General features: G+C 53.7%; 3 protein-coding genes across 4 annotated transcripts in view; 1 reads left to right on the top strand and 2 right to left on the bottom strand.

The window, feature by feature from the left end:
• On the bottom strand, nt 1-7,685 carry LOC114063299 (ras-related and estrogen-regulated growth inhibitor-like). The gene is made up of 5 exons (XM_027895492.1): nt 7,589-7,685; nt 3,038-3,094; nt 2,490-2,563; nt 1,527-2,008; nt 1-622 (listed from the first exon to the last, which is right to left on the bottom strand). Exons 1-5 carry the CDS (start codon nt 7,683-7,685, stop codon nt 430-432), a joined length of 903 nt encoding a protein of 300 aa, XP_027751293.1. The 3' UTR covers nt 1-429.
• Nucleotides 7,686-14,312: 6,627 nt separating this feature from the next.
• MRPL21 (mitochondrial ribosomal protein L21) lies at nt 14,313-24,151 on the bottom strand. Its single transcript, XM_027895500.1, has 7 exons — nt 24,096-24,151; nt 23,233-23,293; nt 21,841-21,929; nt 19,781-19,944; nt 18,638-18,690; nt 15,005-15,108; nt 14,313-14,540 (listed from the first exon to the last, which is right to left on the bottom strand). Exons 1-7 carry the CDS (start codon nt 24,124-24,126, stop codon nt 14,476-14,478), a joined length of 567 nt encoding a protein of 188 aa, XP_027751301.1. The 5' UTR covers nt 24,127-24,151; the 3' UTR covers nt 14,313-14,475.
• A 134-nt stretch (nt 24,152-24,285) lies between these two features.
• Nucleotides 24,286-25,032, top strand: part of IGHMBP2 (immunoglobulin mu DNA binding protein 2) — a 26,511-nt gene continuing 25,764 nt past the window's right edge. The window contains exons 1-2 of one of the 2 annotated variants that reach the window (XM_027895440.1): nt 24,286-24,362; nt 24,912-25,022. In XM_027895440.1, coding sequence (XP_027751241.1) covers nt 24,289-24,362; nt 24,912-25,022 — 185 coding nt within the window. In that variant the 5' untranslated portion in view covers nt 24,286-24,288. The remainder of the gene's footprint in view (nt 24,363-24,911; nt 25,023-25,032) is intronic. The other variant, XM_027895442.1, reaches the window with a different exon arrangement.

The following is a 25,032-nucleotide window of genomic DNA, read 5'->3' as shown; positions in this document are numbered from 1 at the left end:
TTGGGAACTCAGCTTTTATTGTCACAGGATACAGCAACAGATGATGAGGTCAGTCACAACGGGGGGGGGACAAGGGGAGGGTCACACCACAAGGTCCCAGCACAGCCACCCTGAACAGCCACAGAGCCCCCAGCACCGGGAGGGAGGAAGGGAGGGAGGGAAAGGTGAGCTGTGACCTGGCTCCTTCCCATATGTTTCCTGCCCCATCCCTGTGCAAACAGAAAAAATTCTCAGCCCATGGTGATTCTCCCTTTGGGAATGGGGAAATTAATGAACAGGCATAGAGGCCCCTGCAAGCAGCAGCATTTGTACCTCCTGGAATCAGCTCCGTTGTGTCCTTGCAGCTGAGCGGCAGAGCATCAAGGGGAGAAGCTGCCCCTGGGAATGCTGTTCTTCTGGGATGGAGAAAGGGGATCTGAGCCTATGGGCTCAGTGTGCCTCCGAAATCTGGGCAGTTCGATTTGCCTGCCTTAGGGATGGGCTGCCCCAGCCAGGTGGAGATGTCAGACATGAAACCTTGGAAAGCAGGGAGCAGGTGGTGGATTCAGCAGGGATGGAGCATCTGCTGCCCTTCTTCCAGGGTTTATTTACAGTCTCACTAGAGGAGAGCGAGCCAAGGGGCCTGAAATGTTAAAAAATGGCTTTTTGGAAAAGCCAGGGATTAACAGGCTTTTCGCCCTGCTGTAAACAGATCCCTGTTTGCTGTAACGTGCCCTGGGTTCCAGCCGTGTGCAGCTGGTTGGGACAGGGGCTCCTGCAGCCCCTCCACAGCCGCTTCAGTTCACAGATCCAGGGGAAAACTGGGATGGAAGTTCAGCCCTGGGCTCTGACAGGGGCTGGAGATGGGCAAACCAGCTGGCCTGGTTCTTTGGGGGGACAGCAGCGGAGGCAGAGAGGGACACAGCCCCCTGTCACCCTCTTCCACACGGTGAGGGTCTGGGGGCACTTAGGGGATGGTGTGGGCAGAGATCACCCCCGGAGCAGCTGGATGGGCTGGAAGGGTTTGAGAATCCAGGGGGGTTTACTCACCAGCCACAGCGGGCAGCAGAGGCAGCAGGGTCCATCCCCAGGGCAGGGACAGCCGGTGGCATTCCAGGAGCCAGCGCAGCCGTCAGGGCCGCCCATTGTGGGAGCTGGATTTGGGGCACAGCCAGACACATCCAGCTTAGGGGAGTAAGGAAAGCCCCCCTGGACATGCATGTGCTGGCTCTGAGCCCTGCCAAAACACAGCTGAGCCCCCAGAGGTTGGCCCAACGTCCCTGAAGTCACCATGGGCCAAGATGCTGCTGATTGCAGCCATGCAGGAGGAGGAAAAGGGAACAAAGGGGTCAGGGGGATGGAGAACATCTTCCCTGCTGGCACAAAGGCTGTTTGTAAGAACCTACAGGCTCTTGTATCCCAATCCCACCCTCCCCACTCTCCACCTTCCCCTTTGGGGAGCTGGCACAGCCCCACCAGCCGCCCCCAGCCCCAGGACTGGAGCAGCAGGACGAGCCGTTCCGCCGTCCTGGAGCCAGGACACTCACTCAGGGATGTAGTCCCTGAAGGAGTTAAAGCTGAGGCTCCGGCCCACAGAGTTCAGGGTGGAGCTGGCCTGCATCTTGGGAATCTTCTCCATCAGCTTGGACACTGTCCTCCTCTTGAAGGAGCCCGGGGAGAAGTGCCCCTGCCTCAGCAGCTCCTGGTAGAGGCTGCTGAACACGGCCACCGGCTCCTCGTAGCTGTCCCGCGTGGAGATCTCGTAGAAAGGAAGCTTCAGGGCTTTAGAGAGGTTCTCACCATCCTCTGTGGAGACCATCCTGTCGAACTGCAGGTCCTTCTTGTTGGCCACGATGACAACGGGGGGCTGCTCGGCGCCGCCGCTGCGCTTGGGGCTGGAGTGGAGGTGGTTGATGAGGAAGCAGAGCCGCATCACCTCGTCGAAGCTGCACCGGTCGGTCACTGAGTACACCACGGCAAAGCCATCGCCCCACTTGATCTTCTCCTCGATCTGCAGTGAGTCCTCCTCCTGCCAGGGCAGACAGGCTCCCATTAACGCTTCTGGAATTCCAGCACTGCCGGCTGCAACCCGGAAAACCTCCCAGGGGCCTGGCACAGTCTCCAGGAAGGTTCTGGCTGTGGGTTTGCAGAGAGCAGTGACCTGCTGGGACATGGTGGTTTGGGTGGCGTGGCAAATGGGGACAGCCATCAGCCCTGTCCTTGCATGGGTAAGGGGGGAACCACTGCTCCTGTGAGCCAGCAGGATGCTCCACCAGCAGGGCTGTGCCATGCACCAGTAATGGGAATGTGGAAACATTTACCTGCAGCCACACTGTATCTGACATTAGAGAGACATCAATTCACCAAAACATCCTTTTTCTGAGACAAACACCACGAGGGATATTCCAGACACCGCAGATTAAGGCCAATGGGAGAGCAGGGATAGCCTTCAGTGGCAGGCTGCTCTGCTCCAGTGGTGTTTTCCCGGGCTCTGAACAGCCTGAGCTCACCTGTCCTGCCGTGTCGAGGATCTCAAAGTGCACCATCTCCCCGTCAATGACAGCCACGTGCCTGTAGATCATTTCTGGGGGGGCACAGACAGCAAAGGCGTGTGAGAGAACCCCTGGGGAGCAGCCACAGCCCGGGTGGCTTCAATGAAGCCGTGCTGGAGAGGTGGATTTTCACCTACTGCATCCCACAGCCCCGTGGCCTCTGTTGCAAGGCCACCTCTTGAACCAGCCCATCTCCCCATGCCCAGGAAGGGCAGCCCTGTGCTGTGGCATCAGGCCCAGCATCTCCCATGGCACCAGAGACCCCAGGACATCTGGGGCAGCAGTGACCAAAGCGTGAGAGCAACATGGGGTCATGGAGCAGCAGAGGGAAAACAGATAATAATAACAACAATAGAAAGGGAAAAAGGGATCCAGGAACCAGGGAGAGGCCAGGATGGCTGGAGGCTTTGCCCACTGTCGGTCTGGACAAGGAGGAACAGGAGGGAATGTGGTTACTTTGGGAGAGTCAGCTCTGTGACAGCACCGAGGAAAAAGAGTTTCCCTACCCAGAGTTGGATCGTAGTCTCCAATGAATCTCCTGGTGATGAATCGTACAGTCAACGCTGGAAAAAAAGCACAACAAACCCTGTTATGGTTGTCAGATCAAACTGCAGGGAAATATCAGCTGCCTGAGGCAGGAGGGATGGAGGATAGATCTGTGGGAAGGGTGAAGCAGGGATGTGCAGGAGAGACAGAGCAAGAACCTGTGGGAGGGGTCCCATGAATTTCAGCCCAGTCTGTTTAACCTGACCCAGACACAGCGTGTGGAGAAGGGAAGGCTGCTGGCACCAAATTTCATGGAATTTACCAAAAGGCCAAAGTGGGAGGAACACAGGGCACAGCAAACCAGGATCTCCTCCCTAAGCCAGCCATGCCTTGCAAGAAAGCAGTGCTGGAAGTGCCACCAGGAGCTGGGAGAGCAGCTGAGCCGGTGCCCGGAGAATCAGCCCATTCTGGGTCCTCACATCCCCTCCCTGCTATGCCTGAGCCTGGGAATTCACACCCCTAGGATGCTGGGCACAACTGGGGACCAGTTTCATCCTTGCAAGGCCCCCAGCAGCCCAGCCCCTTCTGATGCTGCCACAGCACCAACACAGGGATCTGCTCCTTTGGAACAATTTTTCCTCCTTGCAAGGGCAAGGAGCAGCAGGAGCAGCCAGAGTTCGGGCAATTAAACTCCCTCATCCAATTATAGGTTTCCCTGTGCCAGAGCCAAGCCAGGCAATTCCCAAATTGCTGGCAGGGTGAGGGCTGCCTGGTGCTGTAGCCTTGGCCAGCCACTCCATCAACACAGTAAGGGTTCTCTCCTTGCTGCCTCTCATCAATCCCAGCCAGCCGGGCTGAGGGATCCAGACCTTGGCTCCAGAGCAGGGCTGGGACGTGAGCAAGCTCACTGGCCACTGCAGAAAACCCCCCCACAGCCTCCTCAGGTTTTCCTGTGAGAGGCAGGAAAAGCTTTGCTGCGGTGCAAAGTCTCCAGACAGGAATTTCCAGCGGTGGGGAGAGTGGCACTGATGCCTGGGGGGGGTGTGGAAATTTGTGGTTGGGAAGCTGAAGAGAGTTCAGCAGCACGGGTGGAAGTGGTTCTTGAGCCCTTCAAGGTGTTAATGATGGTAATGGAGATGGGAGTGAAAGGCAGTGGAGAGCCTGAGAGCTGGCTTGTAAAGGCAACAGGAGTGGAGAGGGAAATTAGAGGAAAATGAGTGGGAGCAGGGGAAAAAAACCCAGCAAGAGCAAGGCGGGGATGCGGATCCAGGAGGGAGAGGATGGAGAAGCTGCACACCAGGTGCCAGTGCAGCAGGAGGAAGGGAACAGAGCAGGAGTGTGATGGGAGAATAAACCTCAGCAGAACCAGGATGTGACGAAAACCCCTCCAGAAACACAAAGGGGGGATGTAAATCCAAGACCAAGCCAGCGTGACACTCCAAACTCACCTTCCCTCTGCAACTCGGGGTCAGTTTGTCCCATCTGCCCATCAGCAGAAGTTCCCAGATTCCTGCCCTTACAGACCCACACCAGACCAGCCAAGATCTGTGTGTTTATCCTGGGAATGTGGCATCCCACCTAAGTCAGGCTTCCTGCTCCATCAGCCCCAACAGCTTCTCTTGCCTCTCACAACCTGCCTGGCTCCTGTTTGGGGGATTCACCATCCCCTCACCCCCCAGTCCACCTGAGGGTTTAAACCTGCCCAGCAGGGAAGGGATTTGATGGGAAAACAGGTAATTCAGCCAAACTGCTCAGAGGAGATAACCAGGGATCCCTGCAGGAGGCACCTATCGGCACCTTTACAGAGGCGATGGAATTATCAGGGAGAGGGGGACGAGCCAGGCTCAGTCTCTAGAAAGCACCTGATTGTGTGTCATATGTCAGGCAGCCACCCAAAGCTGGAGCACATGCTGTGGGATAAGAAGAGGAGCCAATTAGATTGATTAAAAATTGGCTGGAGCGCAGGAACAGGAGCGGAGCTGCCAGTGGGGGAAGCGGCCGCAGGCCGTGGCCACCCAGCCTTATAAGGAGGTTTCTTTCCCCATCCTGAACATCAGTAACCTCGGGAAGGGCTCTCTGAGGAGAGCCCCAGAGCTGAAGGGGTTAATTGTGTATAAAATATGGGCTCCAGGGACGGCTGTGGGCTCGAGGGGTGATTTACCTGCCACAGGGAGGACTGGGCACCTCGTGATTGCACTGAGCGCGTGCCCACGCACTGCCCTGCTTATGCTGCTGTGGAACGGGGTCCAGCACCGATCCATCTTCTGTCCACATGCTGCAGCAGAGCTCTGCTCTGGATTATGGCAAAGTTTACGCTGGGCAGCAGCAGCAGTGGATAACATAAGCTCTGGCCAGGCTGGATTTCCAGCTCCCGAGGGTGAGTCGCACGGCCCAGATCCTTAAAGTGCTGCACCCAAACCCCGTTCCTACTAGGAGGGTCCATGACCTCCGATCACCACACCCTGAAGGTTTTCAAACTCCTCCAAAACCCCCATAAACCCTTTCTGAGAATTAAGGAGATTTTTTCCCTTTTGCAGCTGCCCAGATGTGAATTGCCCTCTGGTTGTTCCCACCCCCCGGCTCTCCCAGCCTGGTTCTGGGTCCTGCAGGGCGGATCCAGCAGCTTGTCCTGGTGATGCTCCAGGGTGGGGCCCACTCACATCCTGCCAGGACAAGAGCTTAGCAGCTCACAGATGGATCCAGGTGATGTCCACCTTCATCCTCTACTGCTTCATCCCAAACAGGGAACCCCCACCACACAATGCACCCCCCTCTCCTGGCCAGGGAAGACTCACTCCTCACCTTAGGCACCAGCCCCCTGCCTGTTCTGCCCAGCCCCACAGGAGCTCCAGCAATGATGATGATGCTCCTGGCTCCTCCCTTACCTTTCCCACACTAAGGGCACAAGCTCTAAGTCCACCACCTGGGGTGTCACCTGCACTGCCAGGCGGGGACAGCATGGAGCAGTCTCCTTGTCCCCAGCACAAGGACAGGCAGAAGGACCCAGAAGCTCGGGCACAGCCCCCAGGGAAGGTGACAACCCTGCACCCAAGGGACACAGATAGGCACAGATGTTTGTCAGGGGGGCTGCCAGCCTGTGGGGGATCTCGTGCCTGCCATTCCTGGGGGCTGCTCCCTGTTCCTGGCACACTCCTCTGCACGAGCCACATATCAATTACCTCCCTGCACCCTGATTCCATGGCTTCTGTCACCGTCACACGGGCAAAAGCCCCACTGCTGGAGGACGTGAGTGTTGATGGCACCAACGGGAGCCACAGCTGAGCCCAACTGGAGAAACCCTTAAAGACCCTCAGCACAATTCCACCTAAGAAGGAGGCACGACAGCCCCTCAACTGCCTGCAGGAAGGGCCTGAAGCTCCCAGGAATCTGATCTGTGCCGGGTGGGATTGACACCAGCAGGGAGACACGTGTTCAGGCCAGGATGGGGGTGAACCAAAGGCTCTGTACGTGCTGTACAGCTCCATCTGCTCTGTCGAGGCCAAATACTGCCCTGATGTTCTGGGTACAGCAGAGCTGAGCCCCATCCCGTGCTTCCCTGCTGCTCATGGAGAGCTGGGAGCTGCCTCCTTTAATTCAATCAGGGAATTATGATTTTTTCACTAATGCCAGTTGCTGTACATGGAAAAGCAACTCCAGTAGCTGCAACAGCCACTGCTGCTGCGGCACCTGCACAGGTGACACCTTTTCCAAAGGGGCAGGACATTACCTTTCTCCAAGGAAATGGCAGCTTGGCTGTGTCCCACAGGTTCCCCCAGAGTCTGCACGGATCATGGATCATTGCAATAAACCAACGTGGATCCACATGGATACAAACCCTCCCCTGCCTTTGACCCCCTCCCGGCATTCTGGGTGCCCCAGACGCTCATAGCCCGGGAATGAGGAGTGGGAAGGGGGAAACGATGATCCCCAGGAAGGAACAAACAGGGTGAAGGAGGCAGCTGAGATTATCCTGGCAGAGCATCCCGAACCCCCACCCCGACGGGTGCAGACGGAGAGTGCCGAGTGAGGCACAGGCGAAGAGAGTTTTCCTGAAGGAAAACAGCCTGGCGCTGTGCAGGAGGCTCCGCGAGCCCGCTGCGGGCGCTGGGAATGAGCAGCGAACTCCCAACACCCAGGGAAATCCAAACCCGAGCCCAGCTTTTGGGAAAGCTCTCCCGGTCAGCGATGTGCCCCCCAGACCCCTGCGCAGCCGGGGACCCCTTGGGCACGGGAAACACCCCCGTGGGGCGAGCCCCGGCTGCAAAGTGTCCGCGCTGGGAACTCGAGGGGAGGGAAACTGGGTGCCCTTACACGCCGTGGGCTGGGGGACACCGGGGTGATGTTCCCCATCTCGGCTTTCTAAGGGACACGGGAGGGTCGGTCCCTCTGCCCGGGAAGAAGCCAGAGGGGAGATACCGGGGGTGCCAGAGGGGTACCGGGGAATGCTGGAGGCACGCGGGGGATGCCAGAGGGGTACCGGAGGGATGCGGGGGGATGCCAGAGAGGTGCTGGGGGGTTACCGAGAGATGCCAGGGAGATACCGAGAGGATGAGGGGGAAGCCCCGTCCTACCTGTCTTGCCCACGGCGCTCTGCCCCAGCACGACGAGGCGCAGGGTGCGGGCCGGGCTGAGGCTGACGGAGCGGCGCAGGGGCCGCGGGAAGCTCATCCCGGCGTCGGGCCGGGGCTGCCCCGGGTTCCGCCGTCGTTCCCGGCGCTGCTCCCCCCCGGCTCCGCCCCGGGGGACGGGCTGGGCTCAGCCCCGGGCGGGCGCGGCTGTTGCCGCCCTCCTACTCCTCGTTCTCCTCCTACCCCGTCCCGGAGGCTCTTTGGCAGTCGTACCTCAGCTTCCCCGCACGCAGCAGCCCCAGACGCTTCCCAGCCGGCCGAGAGAGCTGCTCACCCCAGCTTAGACGGGGCTTGGAGCGACCTGGGCCAGGGAAAGGTGTTCCTGTGCGCGGCAGGGGGTGGAACTGTGTGGGCTTCGAGGTCCCTTCCAACCCAAATGATCCTATGATTCCATGAGTTTGTAAAAGTGAGGAAAGAACAGAGAAGTGGTGCAACAACTCCCCAGCCAGGGAACCACAGCCAGGGTGCTGCCTGTCCCCAAATCCCTGCCTGAAATCATTATTTCCTCCACGTCTGTGCATAAGACAAATTAATAAAGATGAGAGAAGGTGGGTCAGCCTCAGCCTTTCTCGTAATCTCCCCTTCCCCTCAGCCACAAGCAGGCCAAGGAGTGAATCCTGGCTCCAACACAAACCACTGACTAAATCCCCATGGATATCAAAGAGCAAGGACTTCACACCAGGCCTGGAACCAAACTTTGTGTGTTTTGGTGCAGCAGCATCACCAGGCTGTTAACCATCAGTGCGAGGGTGTACCCAGGAACAAGGTGTACACATAACAAGTAAACAGCTCAGAGCAGTACTGGCGTGGGCAGGGATGTGTGTTGGCTGTCCTGAGAAAAAGGGAAAAGCCTGGCATCACCTCAGCTGTCTCCATCAGACCCCAGGATGCTGCTGGCCTGTGGGGTGCAGATCTCAGATGACACCAGTGCTGCAAATGCCAGTAGAAGGGACCTGGCCAAGAGTGTGGACCCCTCAAATGCCCACAGCAGGGACTCAGCCCCTTTTCCAAAGGCTGCAGCCATTTCTCCGGCACAGGGATCTCTGTCTGCCCATCTCGGGTGACTTGGCACTGGTGCTCGAGGGAACATGAACCCACCTGGTATTTATAGCCCATATCGGGTGTCCAGAGGGAACACAAAGGGAACGCTGCCGGTGCCTATGGAGATGTCAGCACTCACCCAGCCCCGGAGGGTTACCAGCAGCACAGCTGCCAGCAGGATTGGTGCTGGACAGGGGCCCTGGATAACACAGGGGCTGCTATGGGGAGCCTGTAGAGAGAGCAGACCTCACCCAAAAACCCACCTTGTCATTACATGCATCTCCCTGTGCATCAGCCACTGGCAAACAGCCCTGCTCCAGCTTCTCCAGAGACTCATGGCTACATCTGGGGCCCAGAAAACACAAGCAAGGCAATAAACCTTGGATTTCGGGACAAAAGCTGATTCCCAGCTGGGGAACGGCAGGGTGTCAAGAAAAAGAAGTCTCCGTTATGATCCTTCCCTATTTTTAGCCCCATTTCCTACGGAAATGAGATGTCTGCAATCAAGTCCTCTTCTTGCCTGATCCTCTGCAACACCACTTTTAATACATCGCCTGACTTCAGGCAAATGAGGGATAAGCCACAGAGAAAATCCTTTTCCTGCAAGTTGTGTGACCAAAAAAAAAGAAAAAAAAAATGGCCAAATTTCACAGAAAAGCAACCCTTGCACTTTTTGGAAGGCAGGAACTGGCCAGCAGGTCCCTGGCTGGGGGAATCCACAGTAACGATTCCTGCTGCTCCAAGGGATGCTGCCCTCGTGCAGGAAGCCAGGCAGTCACACCTCTACCTGCCTCAATTCCAAGTGCATTAACAGGGCATAGATTTGCAGGGATGAGGGAACAAACACACAAGAAGCACGGAGTTAAAATGGAAGCCACCTTGGGAAAATCACTTCACCTCCCTTTACACCACCCCCAGGACCAGGTTGAGTTGGATCCCCATGACCCTCCAATCAAATGCCAGCTGCTCCAGAAAAATATATCCCTGGATTCTTTAGGAAAAGGTCAGCGTGGGGAGGGGGGGTTGTGTCCCTGACAGCACATCTGGGGACTACCCAGAGAAACTCCTACTCCTCACGCACGGACCTCCTTGGCACAGTGGAAGCCACATGTGTGTTCCCACAGGAACACTCAGCGCCACGTCCCACGTTTGCCAGGGAATATTTGGCTGGGTGACAGTGGAAACAGGGCTTTATCATCTGCCATCGCTGAGTAAGCCACCTGTGGCAGAGCCAGGTGGGAGAGGTGCAGGGGATATTGTTTTCTGCTGAAATATTTGTGGTCGGACCATTCCACACTTGCTGTTTTTTTAAAGACATGGAATCTGCTCTGGGAAAGAGGCCAGGGGCTCCCATGAATCACGGTCCTGTGAACAAAAAATCAGCTGAAATGAGAAGTTGGCCTAAAGCAAAGAACCAAATCTCCTCAGGCTGCAGTCTCAGATCAGGGGGATCCTGTTCTGTACTCCAAACCACTTCCCTACTGGATCATCAGCTATTTGAAAGCTGCCAAAAAAATTGAATTTTATTGCTCCTGAAAGAGAGCAATAGTGTGTTTTTATTTAGGAAAGGGAAATAAAATAACAGCAGTCCCTTTTCTCTCCATTAGATGATCCAAAGGCACAGGATGTCAGCAAGTCCATGCAGGAGCCAACTCCAGTTCAGAAATGACCAAGGTATATCAAAGTATCTCACAAGGTTTAGCTCCTCTCCTGAGCCTCCATTTCGAGGGCTCAAACCTGTTTCCCGCTCATCCATCACATTTAATTGTCACTCACCAATGACTGCCCAGACATTCCCGTGTGCGGCTCGGCTGCCAGGAGAGTTAATGCCAGATGGAGCCATCACAGAATGCTCCCCAGGGATATAACCAAAGCCATGTTGCCCTGTCAATAAACATATTTTGGGCTGTTACAGCAAAACCAGCACCCCCAAGGGTCCTCCCAGCCTTCAGGCCCTCACTTTCCTCACGCCCTCCATGGACTTGCTCCGTTCCATCCAAACCCTGACCCCGCTGCAGCCATGAAACCACGTTCCTGTCCAGGACGAGGCACAGGAGCAGGGACACGGATCCCAGTTGCTTCTCCACGTGCTATAAATAGCAAGAGGGAAAACAGATGAAAGGCCCTGAGCCCCAGCACTGCCCAGGCGCTCCGGCTGCAGCTGGACTTCTCCGTGCGGGATTTGCATCAGCCCAGACCCGCTGGGGAAGCATTCCCTTTATTTTACTAATAAAAGGCTGGTTTTTAGGCCACAGGAGATGATAAAACCTCTAGCACAAGAAAAATCCAACCAGCACAGGTTCCTGGTGTCCCATTCTGTCTGTCACTGAAGCGGATTCCGAAGCGTGGCCGGATCACGCTGAGAAAATAAATCTGGCTCCACGTCAGAGTTCAAAGACGCCTTCACAAAGCTGTCAGGGGAAAAAAAAAAAAAAACACATGGAAGGGACACATTAACAGCATTTCCTCCCCGCCCCAGGGGCTGAACAACATGTCCCGAGAGCTTTCCAAGCTGCTTCGCCACTGGATAAACTCCAGCAGCTCACGGGGCTGGCAGAGCACGCGATCCACACATCCTAACGGGGCTGCTAAAATCCCTTTGCTGCCCTGTGGGTCCCCCAGAGAGTGCCCTGCACTTTGTTTTTCCACAGGAGCCAGCTGTTGGGAAGGAGGACGCTGCCACAGCCCACGCCTGCCACGCTCCATCAGGCTCCTCACCGCAGCAAGTTTCCCACCACAGGAATGGCTTTGCCTGGGAAGCTGGCTTTAGGACTCACAGCAATGTGCCGAGGGGAGGGAGAGGAAGCCCATCGTGGAGGTAATTTAAACCTCCAGAAACGCTGCAGGAAGTGACCCTGTGGGATGACCAGGAGGGGCTGTGTCCCCTTCAATCACAAGGATGATTTCATTGCCAGGATGTGGAACCCAAGTCCGAGCCCCTCGAAGGTACAACATCTGAAGCACTGGAGGGATTTGGAACAGGATCAGCCTTTGAAATGATGGAAACCTCGCTCTGAAGCAGCTGGACCTGAGGGGGAGGGAAAAACCTGCAGTCACAAAAGAATTCAGGTGCCACAGGCCACTCCTGAAAGGGCAGAGGAGGAAGTCAGGGCTGGGCTCAGTGATCCCTGCACAGCTTGCAGGGAATTAGGGATTCAAGCACCTCCCTTGGCTCCTCCAGAGAGGGGAGGGCAGGAGGGACTCTGGGAGGACACACACCCAGGATCCACGGAGCAGTAGGGCCAGGGATCCACTCAGCTGCACCCAGGCATTCCTGCCCAAAATGGGGGGATGCCAGAGCGACGTGGGCCAGAGCAGAGCAGCAATGGCACCTCCGGAGTAATTTCCGACAGCTATTCCCAAGCAAACCTTGCAGCTGGCAAGAAAACAACGCTTCCTTAGTATGGGAAATGTCAGAGCTGCACAGCCAGTTGTCCTGCTGCTGTGGAGCCCTGCCGGAATTCTTGGAAAGCACGAGAGGAGCAGCACAGGCAGTGGCTTTGTGGCCAGCGGGCAGGGATCAGCGCTGGAATTCGCTCAGATTCCCAGCAGATGCCCTCTGCTCCGGCTCTCCAGCCTCCTTCCAGGGGGGACAGACGCCACAGGGGTGGCCAGAGCCCAGGCCTGGTTCTTGTCTGACCCACGTGGATCTTACTCTGGGCAAAGTATCTCAAATTCCACCCGGATCCAACATGATGTTCCGTCCTAACAGATAAATTTCCACCATGAATCAGTACAAACCTGCTTTGGTGAGAAATTCCTCTTCTTAACCTATGTACGTGCTATTTAGCACCAGGAAAAGGGTCACAAAGATCATTCCCCAACACATGAAGCCACATGGAGACTTGTGACTTTTCCATGGAAAACCAGGGATCCCTGCTTCCACCTGGAATTGCAAAAAACTTTTTTTTTTTTTTTAAATTCTCCTGAAGCAAATGTTAAAATAATCCCCCTTTCCCTCAGTCTTACTGAGTAACTCCAATAAAAAATGAATACTTTGCTCTAATTTTGTATCATAAACTTTTCAAACAAAAAACTTTCTGATAGTGGTTGAGTTTCCCTTTTCCCTTCCTGCATTTTTCTCCCCTAAAATGCTGCAAAACCACCCTAATTTTGTATAGTATATCACCTGGATCAGAATTACATTCCCAAAGGCTTTTTTAGAGGATCAGCTTTTACAGAACTTAAGCCACTTGCTTTTCTTTTGATTCCACACAGGCCTCTTCCCTCCATATTTCCAAGCCCTGAATCTCTTGTTACTTCCAAGTGTTCCTTCCTATCTGGGAAGGACAGAACATTCCTGCTACATCCCCTCAAAGCCAAGACATGCTGTTTCTTAGCCCCAGCACCTAAACACAGAGGGACTGAGGGTTTCCAGTCCAATTCCTTCAGCTGCTTCCACTGTGGATCAGGAACAGCCTGTAATCCGGAGGGAGGCACCTCATGCCAGCCCACAACACCCTCTGCCTGCTGCTGGGATCTGTGTGGAACTGGAGAAGGGGAGAGGTGGGAGATGATTTTTGGAGGGGGTCTCCCCACCCCTTCAATTTTAAGCGCTTGGGAAAAAGGATGCAACGATCCGAGCCGTCCATCAGCTGTTTAAAAGTGGGTGTCCAACCTCAGCAGCAGGGAAGGAACAGCATTCCCAAGGGCTATCCGTGCCAGAGGATCCCAAACAGGAAGGGATGAGTCAGCCTCTGCAGATCCAGCTCAAGCCAGGCCCACCTGGATCCTTCTCTGGCTCAAGTCAAGCAGGTGAGAAGCAAACTGGCACCCGAAAGAATGGTGAGATTGGACATCCAGGACAAGCCCCAAATGGATCCAAACCTCCACTTCCCTCAGCACAGGATTCTGACAACCTCGGTCCCAGGAGGAGCCACCATGGCAGGGCACAAGGATACCCAAACGTGGATTTCCTCCCAGTGTGAAGCAAGATATTCCCTAGGGAAGTGACAAGGTGAGCAGGGCCAGCTATCCCTTCCCGTTGTGACCATAGGGAACCCCACAGCTATCCCCAGCAGCCTGCTGAGAACTCCATGAAAATCCTTCTGGTTGATATCCAGCCCAGAAACACCTACAGACCTTGGCTGGATACACCTGGCCTTGAACGTGCTGCTCAGAAAGGGACAGTGCTCAACATGCAGGCAAGGAAAATACCAGGATCTAGGCACTGGAATACACTCAGTAGGTCAAACCTCAGCTCTAAGATAGGCACAAACCCCTCCTGAGTGACCTGTGTCTTATTTGAAGTGTTATACACACAGACAGTGCAGTGCTGCTCACCTTCAAGAGGGCACTTTTCCAGCTCCATTTCCCACTGCTAATCCTTAAGAGGGATTTTCACCACTTGGCACGATCTGGGGGTAGATTTGGGACCCTGCAGTCACCTTGTTTTACAGCTCTTTTCAGTCCTGTGGGCTGTTGGCCACGCTGTAACCCAGGGCATTTCCTGAAGCCACACAATGCCAGGCATTACATGACCAGAGCTTTCTGAGAGCCTGAATTCCTAAAGCTCACAGAGAGGTGTGGAGGCAAAGGGACCCATCAGGCATGAAGGGGCTGGACAGCCAGCCATGGATGCCAGGTGTTTAAAACTCCTGGCAAATGAACACCATCGAGGCTCAATCAGTTTGAAAAACATTTCATTGTTTTAAAAAAGGCAGCACAGAGGAGTTCCCATTTCCCACTACAGGAACAAGTCCAGAACTTTCCAGTGCTGAGGCAGTTTTATTTCCACGATTGCCTGGAGCAATAATTGATTCCCAACCCCCCTTCCCACCCCCCATCAATCAGGACAAACACGGGTAGATTTCGATGGTGTTGATCCGGAGGACGGTCTGGGGGTTCGTAATGACTGAAAAAGAAGAAAAAGAGGGGGAAAAAAAGGATCAGGATTAGGTGACAGCAGAAACCCACCTGGTCCCAGGGCTCCCGTGGAACTGGGGCAGCCTGGTCGAGGCTTTACCATCCACTCCACACAAAAACAGCCGTAATTTCCACCCCCCACTCTCAAGGAAGAGAGAGTCATTTGGCACCCAAAACCTGCCACGGGACCCTGTTCAGGCTCGCCGGTACCCGTGATGGCACGTCCCATGTTTCAGTCTTTGGGAAGGGAACAGGATGGCTTTCCAGCCCAGGAAGTTTATTGCCAGCAAGGTGAGGGAACACAGGCAATATTAAATCCTGGTGCTCTGTGGGCACACTGGGGGCTCTGGGGACATGGAGAACAACCTTGCTCAGGCTCTTGTGACATAATACCCCTCCCTCCCACACCCAGCACCGACCAGCAGGGAAGGAAATGTGTTCTTTCCCTCTTACTTCTCTTCCTCTGATAGTTGTGCCTCTTCCTGAAGCGCATGTTGATTTTGGGCCACGACTCTGTCTTCTCAATCACCGTGGCCTCCACACGGACCAGGTCTTTCCTTAAAAATGAGTTAAACAGCAAAAAAAAAAAAAAAAAAAAGTGATGCTTTTAATCTTCTCCTTCTACTGGGGAGCAGGTTTCTGGGAAAAGAGACACACAGGGATAACACATCCTGCCTGACAGAGCCAGATCCTGCCTCCACAGCCCAGATCCATGGAAATTACAGAGTCACCAGGGGAGGACAAAGGCAAAGCCAAAAGCCTCCAGGTGCTGTACCTGGATCAGGTGACTGTGACAGTTCACAGAGCACAACTTGCCAGTCATGCGAGGGATGAGATCACTCCATCTGAGGGGGCAGGAATGAGAGGAACCTGCAGGAACTTGTGGGATTGTAGCAAGATAAACTTCCCTGGCACCTTCAGGTGATCTCACGTGTCCTGCTTTGCTTTTTGGGACAGGTTCTACCCCACCCACAGCCCCTTCTCTTGGTCAACAAAGAAATCCTTCCTCCTCATCTCCTGGTCACCACACAAGTCCTTCCTCCTTCTCTAAAGCATCACAGACAGCTGGAAAAAATTCTCACCTCACTCACCTGAGCAAGTCATGGCAAACGTTCAGTGCTCTGGGATTCATCCCACTGTTTCTGGCAGGAACAACAGCCAATGGCTGCTGGAGCAATTCCCTTCTCCTCCCCCACACCTTTTGTGCCTCCCACTCCTGGTCTGTGCTATTTCTTTACCCCAGTTTGGAAGAGCAGATGGGGACTCACTGAGGATTCCAGGTCCTGCTGTGGGGGAGCTCAGGTGAGATCCCTCAAAGGCTCAAATTACTGCTGGATCCCACTTGTATACAGGACAATTCCCAGCCAGCACACACCCTTCCTCCCTCAGCATGGAGATGAAGGGAATACAGCCTTTGCTGCCTTCACAGGGGAGCAAAACTGGAGTAATTTACCCATCCATGTCACCTTATGGACACACACCAACACCTCCTGCCCACCCAGGGGTCTGCAGAGCTCAGAGAGGAGAAACCCATCTCCCCGCCCCCCCAAAAAAAAAAAAAAGAGCTCTGGGCTATCCAGCTGCTCTCTGAAAAACTCCAGACCTCGAAAACAAGGTGATGGAGGCAGGACTAGCTCCCTGTCTGCACAGCTCCTCCTCTCTGGGTAGGTGACAACCTCCAAAAAAGAGCCAGACTGGAGCCCTGGCCAGGGGGTTTAGTCAGAGCTGCAGGGGAGGAGGAGCAGCCACTCTTCCATGCACAGCACTGCAGAATGCCATTAAAAGCTCGTTAACTTTGCCACAGGAAGACATTTAAAGACCATTTTGCTGACAAACTGCTCTGTCTGCACTTGAGGGGGGCAGAGGGGGAAGCCCATCCAGCCTAAATTGTTCCAGCGAGGTCACTGGGAGGCCAAAGGCTTCAGACAGTCACCATCTCTCTTAAAATCCACCCCGGGGGTGTGATTAAATCAGAGATTGGATCCTGGAGGGAGGAGGAAACCGATACATCTGCAGTTAGTGACTAACCTAGAAGAAAGCAGACATAAAAATCTAGATTTTAAGAGACCAGTGGGTGACCCCGACACCCCAGCTCCAGGATGTGATCCAGAATCAGCACTACTGAACCACACTCGAGCTCTGAAACGCTGAGGGTAAAACCAGAGGGTGAACTGCACTCCCAGCCGTGGTTTACCACCATAATTTGGGAGCTAAACTTCCTGGATTCAAGGCCCTGGGGAGCCCCTCTGTGTTGGACACAGCACCAGGAACTGCTGGTGAGAGGCTGAAGCACAGCAGAAACCAACTTGGCTGGTGAAGAGCACGTGAATAGAAAAAGTTCTCAGCCAAACAGAGCCCAAGGAAAAAAAAATAATAAAAATCTCTATCAAACGTTTTAGGTATGACTGGAATGTCCATAAAAATAAGAAGGAGGTCACACATTTCCCAGAGTCTGACACAGCTGGGCCTGCTGCCTTCAGCAGCAAAATGTTTCATGGCAAAGCACAGGGGTGGGATTTTTGCAGGAAGTGAAAAAAACCCCACACTGAAATCTCATGAATCTGAGCTGGGCTGGAAGGTGTTACCATGAGGCAGAGAAAAAAAGATCCAAGTAAACTACAACCCCCCAGGATCATAACTCTTGGAGGTCATAATTCCAGCTGCCAAGCTCGCTCCCTGCAGGACTGACTCCCAGCCTGGCTGGCTGTGACAAGAACAGCTCTCAGGCCTTCAGCATTTCCGCTGCAAAAACGGGCAGGGAGCAGGAGGAACAGGTTCACCTAGAGGAAAAATTCCCCATCAGGTGTATTTTGTCTAGAAATAAGCCAAACTCTCTCGTGGGGGCACCTTTCCTTCTCTCAGGTCTGACACAGGCTCGTGCCCTTGTGCTAGGCGGGGCATCCACTGACCCGGACAAACAGGGAGCCCAAGGGATTCCAGGGCAGGAGCCAGCCAGGAGCTCTCCCAGAATAGCCTCCATCATGCAGATACGGGTTGGGGCACTGCTGTTTTTCCAGGGTTTGAAGGAGTGTCATCCCGGGAGGTACCAGAGAAACAAACCCCGGCCAGCTCTCCCAAACAGGACACGTCTGGGAGCTGAGGGGGGGAAGTGTCGAAGTGTCTCCGGCACTGTGAGCACTCACTGGGGTGTTTATTTACAAAACAACAGAAAAACCAAACTGCCTGTGTTCTCATCCAGTCCCTTCTCTCCTCTCCAAAGTGTCTGTGGCTTAGGGAATTGCGTGGGAAAACTGCAGCTCATGCTGCTGATGACACCCTTTCCCTCCTCCTTTCCCGCTTCCTTTCTCTTGTCTCCCTTCCTCTTTTCCCCATTCTCTTTCTCCCTCCCCTCAGCCACAAGTGTACAAATATCTCCTAAATACCCACCAGCCCCTGAGAGAGACTCAGCAGCGTTTATTACCCCTTATCCGCTCCTTATCCCGTGTGTTTTCCCACTAAAACCTCCTGTCCCAGGGAGAACAACAGGCCAGGGCTTTGCTTTTGCTGGGTAATAACACCTCATCCATCCTCCTTCCTTTTGGGAAGGAAAAGTCTGAGGAACCAGGGGTTCTGTACAGCAAGTCCTACAGCACTGGAAAGGAGACAGTGCCAAGGGATGAACTTCTCACAAGTTCCCTGATTGCTGGATTCTGTGACTAAGAGGAAGGGAAAATCAGGAACACTACAATTAAGATTAAGGCCTGCTGGGGCAAGGCATGGGTAAAAGGAAGCAGGTTAAAAACCCAGCTCAGATTAAGGGACAGAAAAGGATTTCTGGGGTATTTCAAGATGACTATCACAAAAATTAATGTAAGAGAGTGAACAGGATGAAGAGCAAGATTTCCTGGTGGTTTGTGCAAGGAGAAAAAGATCCAACTGAGGTGAACATCCTATAGTTACCTCAGAACTGGGACTTGCTGCTCTCTGGGCACTGGGGAGGCAGAGAGTCAGCAGAGCTGTTTTATTGGTGATTCTTTCAAATGGGCTGGGAAAAGAGCTGATAAATCCCAGTTTCAGAGAGTGCAGAGCCCTGAAGCTACCATTAAATACAAAAATGTAAGATAATTCCTTTATAAAGCATCTTACCCCAGCAGTGGCCTTCCAATGAGCGTGAAGTCATCAGCACCAACCAGCAAAACCTGGGGAAAACAGATCAGCCATAAATCACTGCTCATTGTCCCAGCAGAAAAGCAAATAGGACCTTCCAAGTCCTACAGACATAAAGGAGTCAGGCTGCTTAAAAATAGGCCTTCCCCACATTTCAAACCTGACACTAACTAGAGGGGTGGTGGGCAGAGCTGTTAACAGGCAAGAGACAGAGTCATCAGTCTTCCAGAGAGCTCATCCCACTAAAACATACTGCAAAGTATCTTTCTCCATGATCAGAACACACTGAACCTCTCTGTCCTGGCTCAACAGCAGCTGTAAAAAATATGGAAAGCAATCAGGGATGAAGAATAGCCTGCCTCCTGTGGGACCTGGACAAATGGCAGCTCCTAAACCATTGGATTTTTATAGCAATTGCTTCAAATCCTAGTGGAGAAACACGGGGCTTCAAAGCAGTGGATGAGCACAGAAACTTCCCAGCTCTCCTTAATTACCTGCTTGGCTCTAACAACCAGCACAAACACGAGGCCAGCAGAATCCCACTCCACAATATTCCCTTCCAGTTTGGATTAATGAGCCTCTGAAAGATCCGGCTGCTTATCCAAGGCTGAGGATAAAGGTATGAACTGGATCTTGGCAACTCTCCCTTACGTGTCCCATCCCTCCGCCTCCACCTAGCCCAGTCAGGTAAGGATCTTGCAGAGCCCTGAGGAGTGACAATCCCCCTGGGAGCCCTTCAAGGGCTCAGAGGTTGGACTCTATGATCTTACAGGCCTTTCCCAACCTAAATGACTCTGGGATCTGAGGTGCTGGAGTCTCAAGGCAAACAGAGGCTTTCGCTGCTGTCTCTGGAAACAACAACAACTGTCATTTTCTTTTTTTGGAAGAAGTTTGGACAACAAAAATCTGTCTCCCCACGGAGTCTGGCACGACTCGCTCCAACCCTGCTGAACAGAAACCACAACAATATTATCACTAACTGAAACTGGAACAAAACTAAGGGACTGCAAAAAAGCAAAGAGCTGGAGTAAGGGCGGGAGATCCCACGGGGACGTGGGTTTAAAACTTGCAATGGGTTTTTGCGCAAGGAGCGCTCGCAGGGAATCTGCTGCGGGGCATCACCTTTTCCAGCCGGATTCGGTCTCCACACTCAGCCTCCAGCACGTTGTCCATCATGATCAGATCTTCATTGGTGATCTTCCACTGCTTGCTGGCTAAGTGGACGACAGCGAAGAGCCGCCCATATTGCCCCGCAGAGATCATCCCATTCACCTTCTGCACCACCTCTGTTGGCAAAACACAGGGAGGGTGCAGGGCAGAACCCTCAGAGAGGTGGGAAGTGCTGGTAAAACTGACCCAGCTGCCCTGCTCTCCCCCCGGAACTCTTATCTCCCGGGAATCTTTCAGCAAGGATCAACAGCAGCGTTGTTTCCCAGATGGGCCAGCCTCCCTTTCTGAAAATTGATGCCCTACCTGTATTTTAGGTGCTGGCAAACCCCCACACAAGTAAACATCTGGTATATACACTGCGTAGCTACTCTACACTGCTGACTCTCTGCCTGTTCCTCAGGCATCCCAAAACGTACTGTACTTGGATATAAAGCATTCCAGGAAAGAGCTCTTGTCCACGATGCCCACATTTGGAGGATTTCCTCTGAATTCTCTCCATTTTCAAGTAATATGCAGACAGCCCAGCCACTGAATAGTGCCCAAGGCATGCAGGAACATTGGGAAGGGCTTTGCAAAGTACCAGGAGAAAGGGCTCCAGCAAACAGCAAAGCCTGGCCTGAGAATTTGTACCTGCAGCGAGGACAAGAGAGAGCTGTCCCTCCCTCTTTCCCAGAAAAATCTCTTCCCACATGCACACAGAGTGGTGCCAGGAGCAGGACAGATGCCAGAGACCAGGTCCTGCACATGGATATACACTCTCTGTGATCAGCTTCCCAGGCAGTGGCTCCAAATCCAATTTTTATGGGAACGCCGAAAGGTGTTGCTCAGTGACACCATCCCACTGCCAAACAGCAGCTTCCCACCCTCCTGGGCTGCTCAGAAAAGCAGGTTTTCCTCACTGTCCTAAGAAGTGGCTGAATCTTTCTTTTCTTGGAATGTAAACAGAACATCCCTTTGGGACAGACAGGAATCCAGCAGCCAGGCAAACCCAACCCAATCCTTACAGGAACACTCGGAAAGGGTCCAAGTTTCAAGCCAGAGGATACAAACTGTTAAAGGTAGAGGCAAGAACACAAATTATTTTTGCAGGGCAGTAGTAGCTGCTGCAGCTCCCACCAGGACAAAGGGTTGTTGATAGCTCTTCCAACACTTCCAGTGCCAGGAAACATCAAGTGATTGCTGGCTTAGATCTCAGCACCACATGGAGCGACCCTTCCTAAAATATCCACAGCCAGCAGGAAATAAAAGGCAGTACTGAAATGTTCTCACTGCTGTTCCCTTTGGAGAAGCCCAGCCAGGAGATAACGATGCAAAGCTGATCACCAGCAGGAGGGATCCCATGAGAACCCTTCAGGGATGGGGCCCCTGCTCCCCACAGGGCTCCAGGGACTCAAACTGAGCCCTTCGTGGTTCACGCCTGGGTTATGTCACACACAGGGACCGATCCCCATCTGTCACTTGAGTGACCCCAGGAGCACAAAGGAGGCAAAAATCAGGATCAAAACAGCCTGTGAGGAGATGTGGAACTCCTTTCCTTACGTCCCACCTCTGCAGGTCTGTCCTGTGCCCACCATCCAACTGCTCCTCCAGGCTGCATGTTCTGTTTCATGCAAAAACGCACACCAGCTCTCCATGTGCCCACCATCCAACTGCTCCTGCTGGCTTTGATTTAGCCAGTAAATGGAAAATAACTGGTTGTTCTTGTGCAAAAAAAGGCTTGTTTCATGCCTTTGTTTGTTTGTTTGTTTGTTTGTTTCCAGATATTGTTTGATGTTTCCTGCCACATATCACATCAGGTAAGATTTCTCTGGGGATGTTACAAGCTGTCATAAACTAAGGGCAAATCATATTGTACCCAGGCCTCCAAAACCAGCAGCTGGAGCACAATTCCAGTGACACCAAAATATGTGAGAAATAAGACAAAAGTGTGAATAGCACAAACTAACTCCAACTGAATTTACGCACAATCAGGCATCAAGGCAATGCTGCAGAGATAGACTTGAGACTTTTACCTGCATGATACTTGGCTTCTTCCACAGGATCTGGAAGTTTTGGCACTTCAGGCCATGGGGGTGAAGTCAGGGAAGTTTTGGCAACAAGACTGCAAATGACAAGGTAAAATTCACTGCAGCAAACAGATACTGCCAAGAGATGTAAAACAGGCAGAGGAAAGAAGGTAAAAGGAGTGGAGCAGAAATGGATTTTACTCACAAACACCTGACCAAAAGGCATCAGATTATAGTTAACAGCTAAGCAAGAATCTATGATACCACAAACCCAAATTCAGATTTAAAGAAGAGGGACATTTGCCTTGGAAAAAATCCCTGAGATGGCCACAAAGGCCTTGGTTTCTGAAATCTGAATATTTAGTAAATACCATCCCCACCATGAGTGGGCACTTCATGTTTTCCTGCAAGTCAAGACCCACACTTTGCATAAACAACACAGGATGCACCAACTGCATAAAATATTCAGGAATAAACATGAGATCCAGTGAAAGAAAGTACAATTGACTCAAAATCATTTGTATTCTATCAATTTACCCTGTAACACCCAGCAAAACATCCCAAAGAGCTTCAATTTAACAGGAACTCACAGGACCTGCGACCACAAGCAGCAAGGCCTCATGGGGTTTAGGGAGGATTTGGGGTGCTGTTCCAGACGTGGAGATCCAAGGATCTCTGATCTGTGAGGATCAGTGGGAAGATGCCATCTCCCACAGAAGGAACAGTACATCCTGCTATTCCCTGCTGCAGGAATTCTCTGCTCCTGCAGTGTCCCCTCCTGGCCACAGCCAGCAGCAGCTCGGTCCATTCCAACACGGGGAACGGAATAAAGGCACAACAGCTAGCTCCCAAAGTGCTGGAAACAGGAAAGCCTGGAGGTTCCAGGTGTCCTGCAGCGCTTGGGCCCTTAATCCCACCTGCCTGTGCTGCAAGTTTGGAAGTCACCGGATATCACACCTGGGATGGTTTGGGCTGGAAGGGACCTTAAGGCCCACCCACTGCTAACCCCACTATCCCAGGTAGCTCCAAGTCCTGTCCAACCTTGCCTTGGACACTCCCAGGGATGGGACAGACATAAAATCAAAAAAAAAAAAAAAAAAAAAAAAAAAAAAAAAAAAAAAAAAAAAAAAAAAAAAAAAAAAAAAAAAAAAAAAAAAAAAAAAAAAAAAAAAAAAAAAAAAAAAAAAAAAAAAAAAAAAAAAAAAAGAGAAAAAAGAATGGAAGAATCCCTCTGGGAAAGGTGACTGAAGGCAGGCAGAGCCCGAAACACTGGGAAGCAACAGAGTGACCAAGGGGCAGACAATCTTCCTTCCCAAAGGAAAACCAACTGCCCTCCCCACCCCACTGAGACAGACCAGCATCCCAGGTGGGAAAAGGCAAAGTGATGTGACTCCTTACCCTTCCTGCAGTGATGTGCTCTGGGAACTCTGGCGCCGGACTGCAGCCGAAAGCAAGAAGGCTGAAAGGCAGACAGGAAAAAGAATTGAAATGGGCAGCAGCTGCTGGGCTTTTGCAGAATCCCAGGATCACTGAGGTTGGAAAAGCCCTCCCAGACCATCGAGTCCAACCTGTGCCTGATGCCCACCTTGTCACCCAGCCCAGAGCACTGAGTGCCACATCCTTGGACACCTCCAGGGATGGGAACTCCACCACCTCCCTGGGCAGCCCCGTTCAACCCCTGACGAGCTTCCTAGCCCAGCTGGGAAGGAGGAGGCTGATGGAGTCCCTGTTCCCCAAATCTCCTGGATTTTGCCAAAGGGTTTATACCAGCCCGGGAAAAACTGAGTCAAGCTGATTCTCCTTTTTGTTCCCCTGCCTGTTGGGCTGTTGGAGGCTGATACTGGGAAAGACCTGAGCGGCTCCTTCCACCTCTGCAGTGGGGAGAGCTCCAGGGCTCATCCATCGGGTGCACGGCAGGGATACACCAGGAGCTGACAGGGGAGACCCCGATCAGCTTCCTTCCTGCCACCCCAGCAGCAGGCAGAGCATCTCCCTTCCTTCCCTTCCTTCCTTCCATCTCAGCAGCAGGCAGAGCATCTCCCTTCCTTCCCTTCCTTCCTTCCATCTCAGCAGCAGGCAGAGCATCTCCCTTCCTTCCCTTCATTCCTTCCATCCTAGTAGCAAGCAGAGCATCTTCCTTCCTTTCCTTCTGCCCCATCAGCAGGCAAATCACAGTCCATCCTTTCCTCCATCCCATCAGCAGGTAGACCTCGCTCCTTCCCTTCTCCCTCCTCCCATCCGCGTCCCCGGTCCCGTCTCACCTCCGGCCCGCCGCGCTCCCGCCGCCGCCATCGCGGTGACCCCGCGCCGGACGCGGAACCGCGCGGGGGGCGGGGCCACGGGGGCAGGGGGCGGGGCCAAAGGGAGGAGGGAATTGACAGTGCGGGGAAGGGGCGGGGCCCCGTCAGGTGGGGCGGGGCCAGCGGCCGTTGTGGGCGGGGCGTGGCGGCGGCCATGGCGGCGGAGGCGGCGGAGCGGCACCTGGAGCTGCTGCGGGAGGAGCGGGAGGCGGAGCTGGCCGAGAGCAGGCACGGACCGGACCGGGGCGGGGAGGGACCACCGAGGGCACGTGCGGCCGCGGGGAGGGTGGGGATAGGGATCCGTTGTCACTCGTGGGCATCTGGGGGATCCTCCCCCGGGACCCACGGTCACCTATGGAAATCCTGGGGGACCCTCCCGTGGGACCTGCTGTCACCCGTGGGAATCTGAGGGACCATCACCCGGGACCCGCTGTCACCTATGGGAAACCCTGGGGAACCCTCATCTGGGACCCGCTGTCACCTGTGGGAAACCCTCCTGTCATCTATGGGAACGCAGGTGTAATCCCACCTCTCTAACCAGCCCATCCCAGTAGGAAACCACCCCACAGGGCTCTGATCCAAGGGAAACCCTGTTGGACTCACCCCTGTGGGACCAGCTCACCTGTAGCCATCCCTCTCAGACCTCCGTGTCGGGGGTGCAGACCCTTACCCAGCCACGAGGTACCAGGAGCCAGGACAAGGTCATTCTGCTCTGTCACCTTGAGCCTTGAGTCTCGACCTCATCCCGATGGTGTTCACCCCGTGTGTGGTTCCCAGGGCATGGCAGGAGAGCGTCTCCCTGAAGGAATTGCAGCGGAGAGGCGTCTGCTTGCTCAAACTCCAGGTCACCAGCCAGAGAACCGGCCTCTATGGGCGTCTCCTCGTGACATTCCAGCCC

This window comes from Empidonax traillii, unplaced genomic scaffold, assembly GCF_003031625.1.
Source record: "Empidonax traillii isolate 1590-97213 ecotype Southwest subspecies unplaced genomic scaffold, ASM303162v1 scaffold461:size861717, whole genome shotgun sequence".
Taxonomy (NCBI): Eukaryota; Metazoa; Chordata; class Aves; order Passeriformes; family Tyrannidae; genus Empidonax; species Empidonax traillii.
This window is presented reverse-complemented; position numbering and strand designations above follow the sequence as displayed.

What these genes read in the sequence shown, in the direction of transcription:
- LOC114063299 (XM_027895492.1), bottom strand. Translation starts at nt 7,685, where the DNA reads ATGAGCTTCCCGCGGCCCCTGCGCCGCTCCGTCAGCCTCAGCCCGGCC. An exon ending in AGACTACGATCCAACTCTGG is followed by an intron (nt 2,564 to 3,037) that starts GTAGGGAAACTC and finishes GTGCCCCCCCAG; the next exon opens with AAATGATCTACAGGCACGTG. An exon ending in TCCTCGACACGGCAGGACAG is followed by an intron (nt 2,009 to 2,489) that starts GTGAGCTCAGGC and finishes CTGCCCTGGCAG; the next exon opens with GAGGAGGACTCACTGCAGAT.
- MRPL21 (XM_027895500.1), bottom strand. Translation starts at nt 24,126, where the DNA reads ATGGCGGCGGCGGGAGCGCGGCGGGCCGGAG. An exon ending in AGCACATCACTGCAGGAAGG is followed by an intron (nt 21,930 to 23,232) that starts GTAAGGAGTCAC and finishes TGTCATTTGCAG; the next exon opens with TCTTGTTGCCAAAACTTCCC. An exon ending in ATTGGAAGGCCACTGCTGGG is followed by an intron (nt 15,109 to 18,637) that starts GTAAGATGCTTT and finishes CTCATTTTTAAG; the next exon opens with GAAAGACCTGGTCCGTGTGG.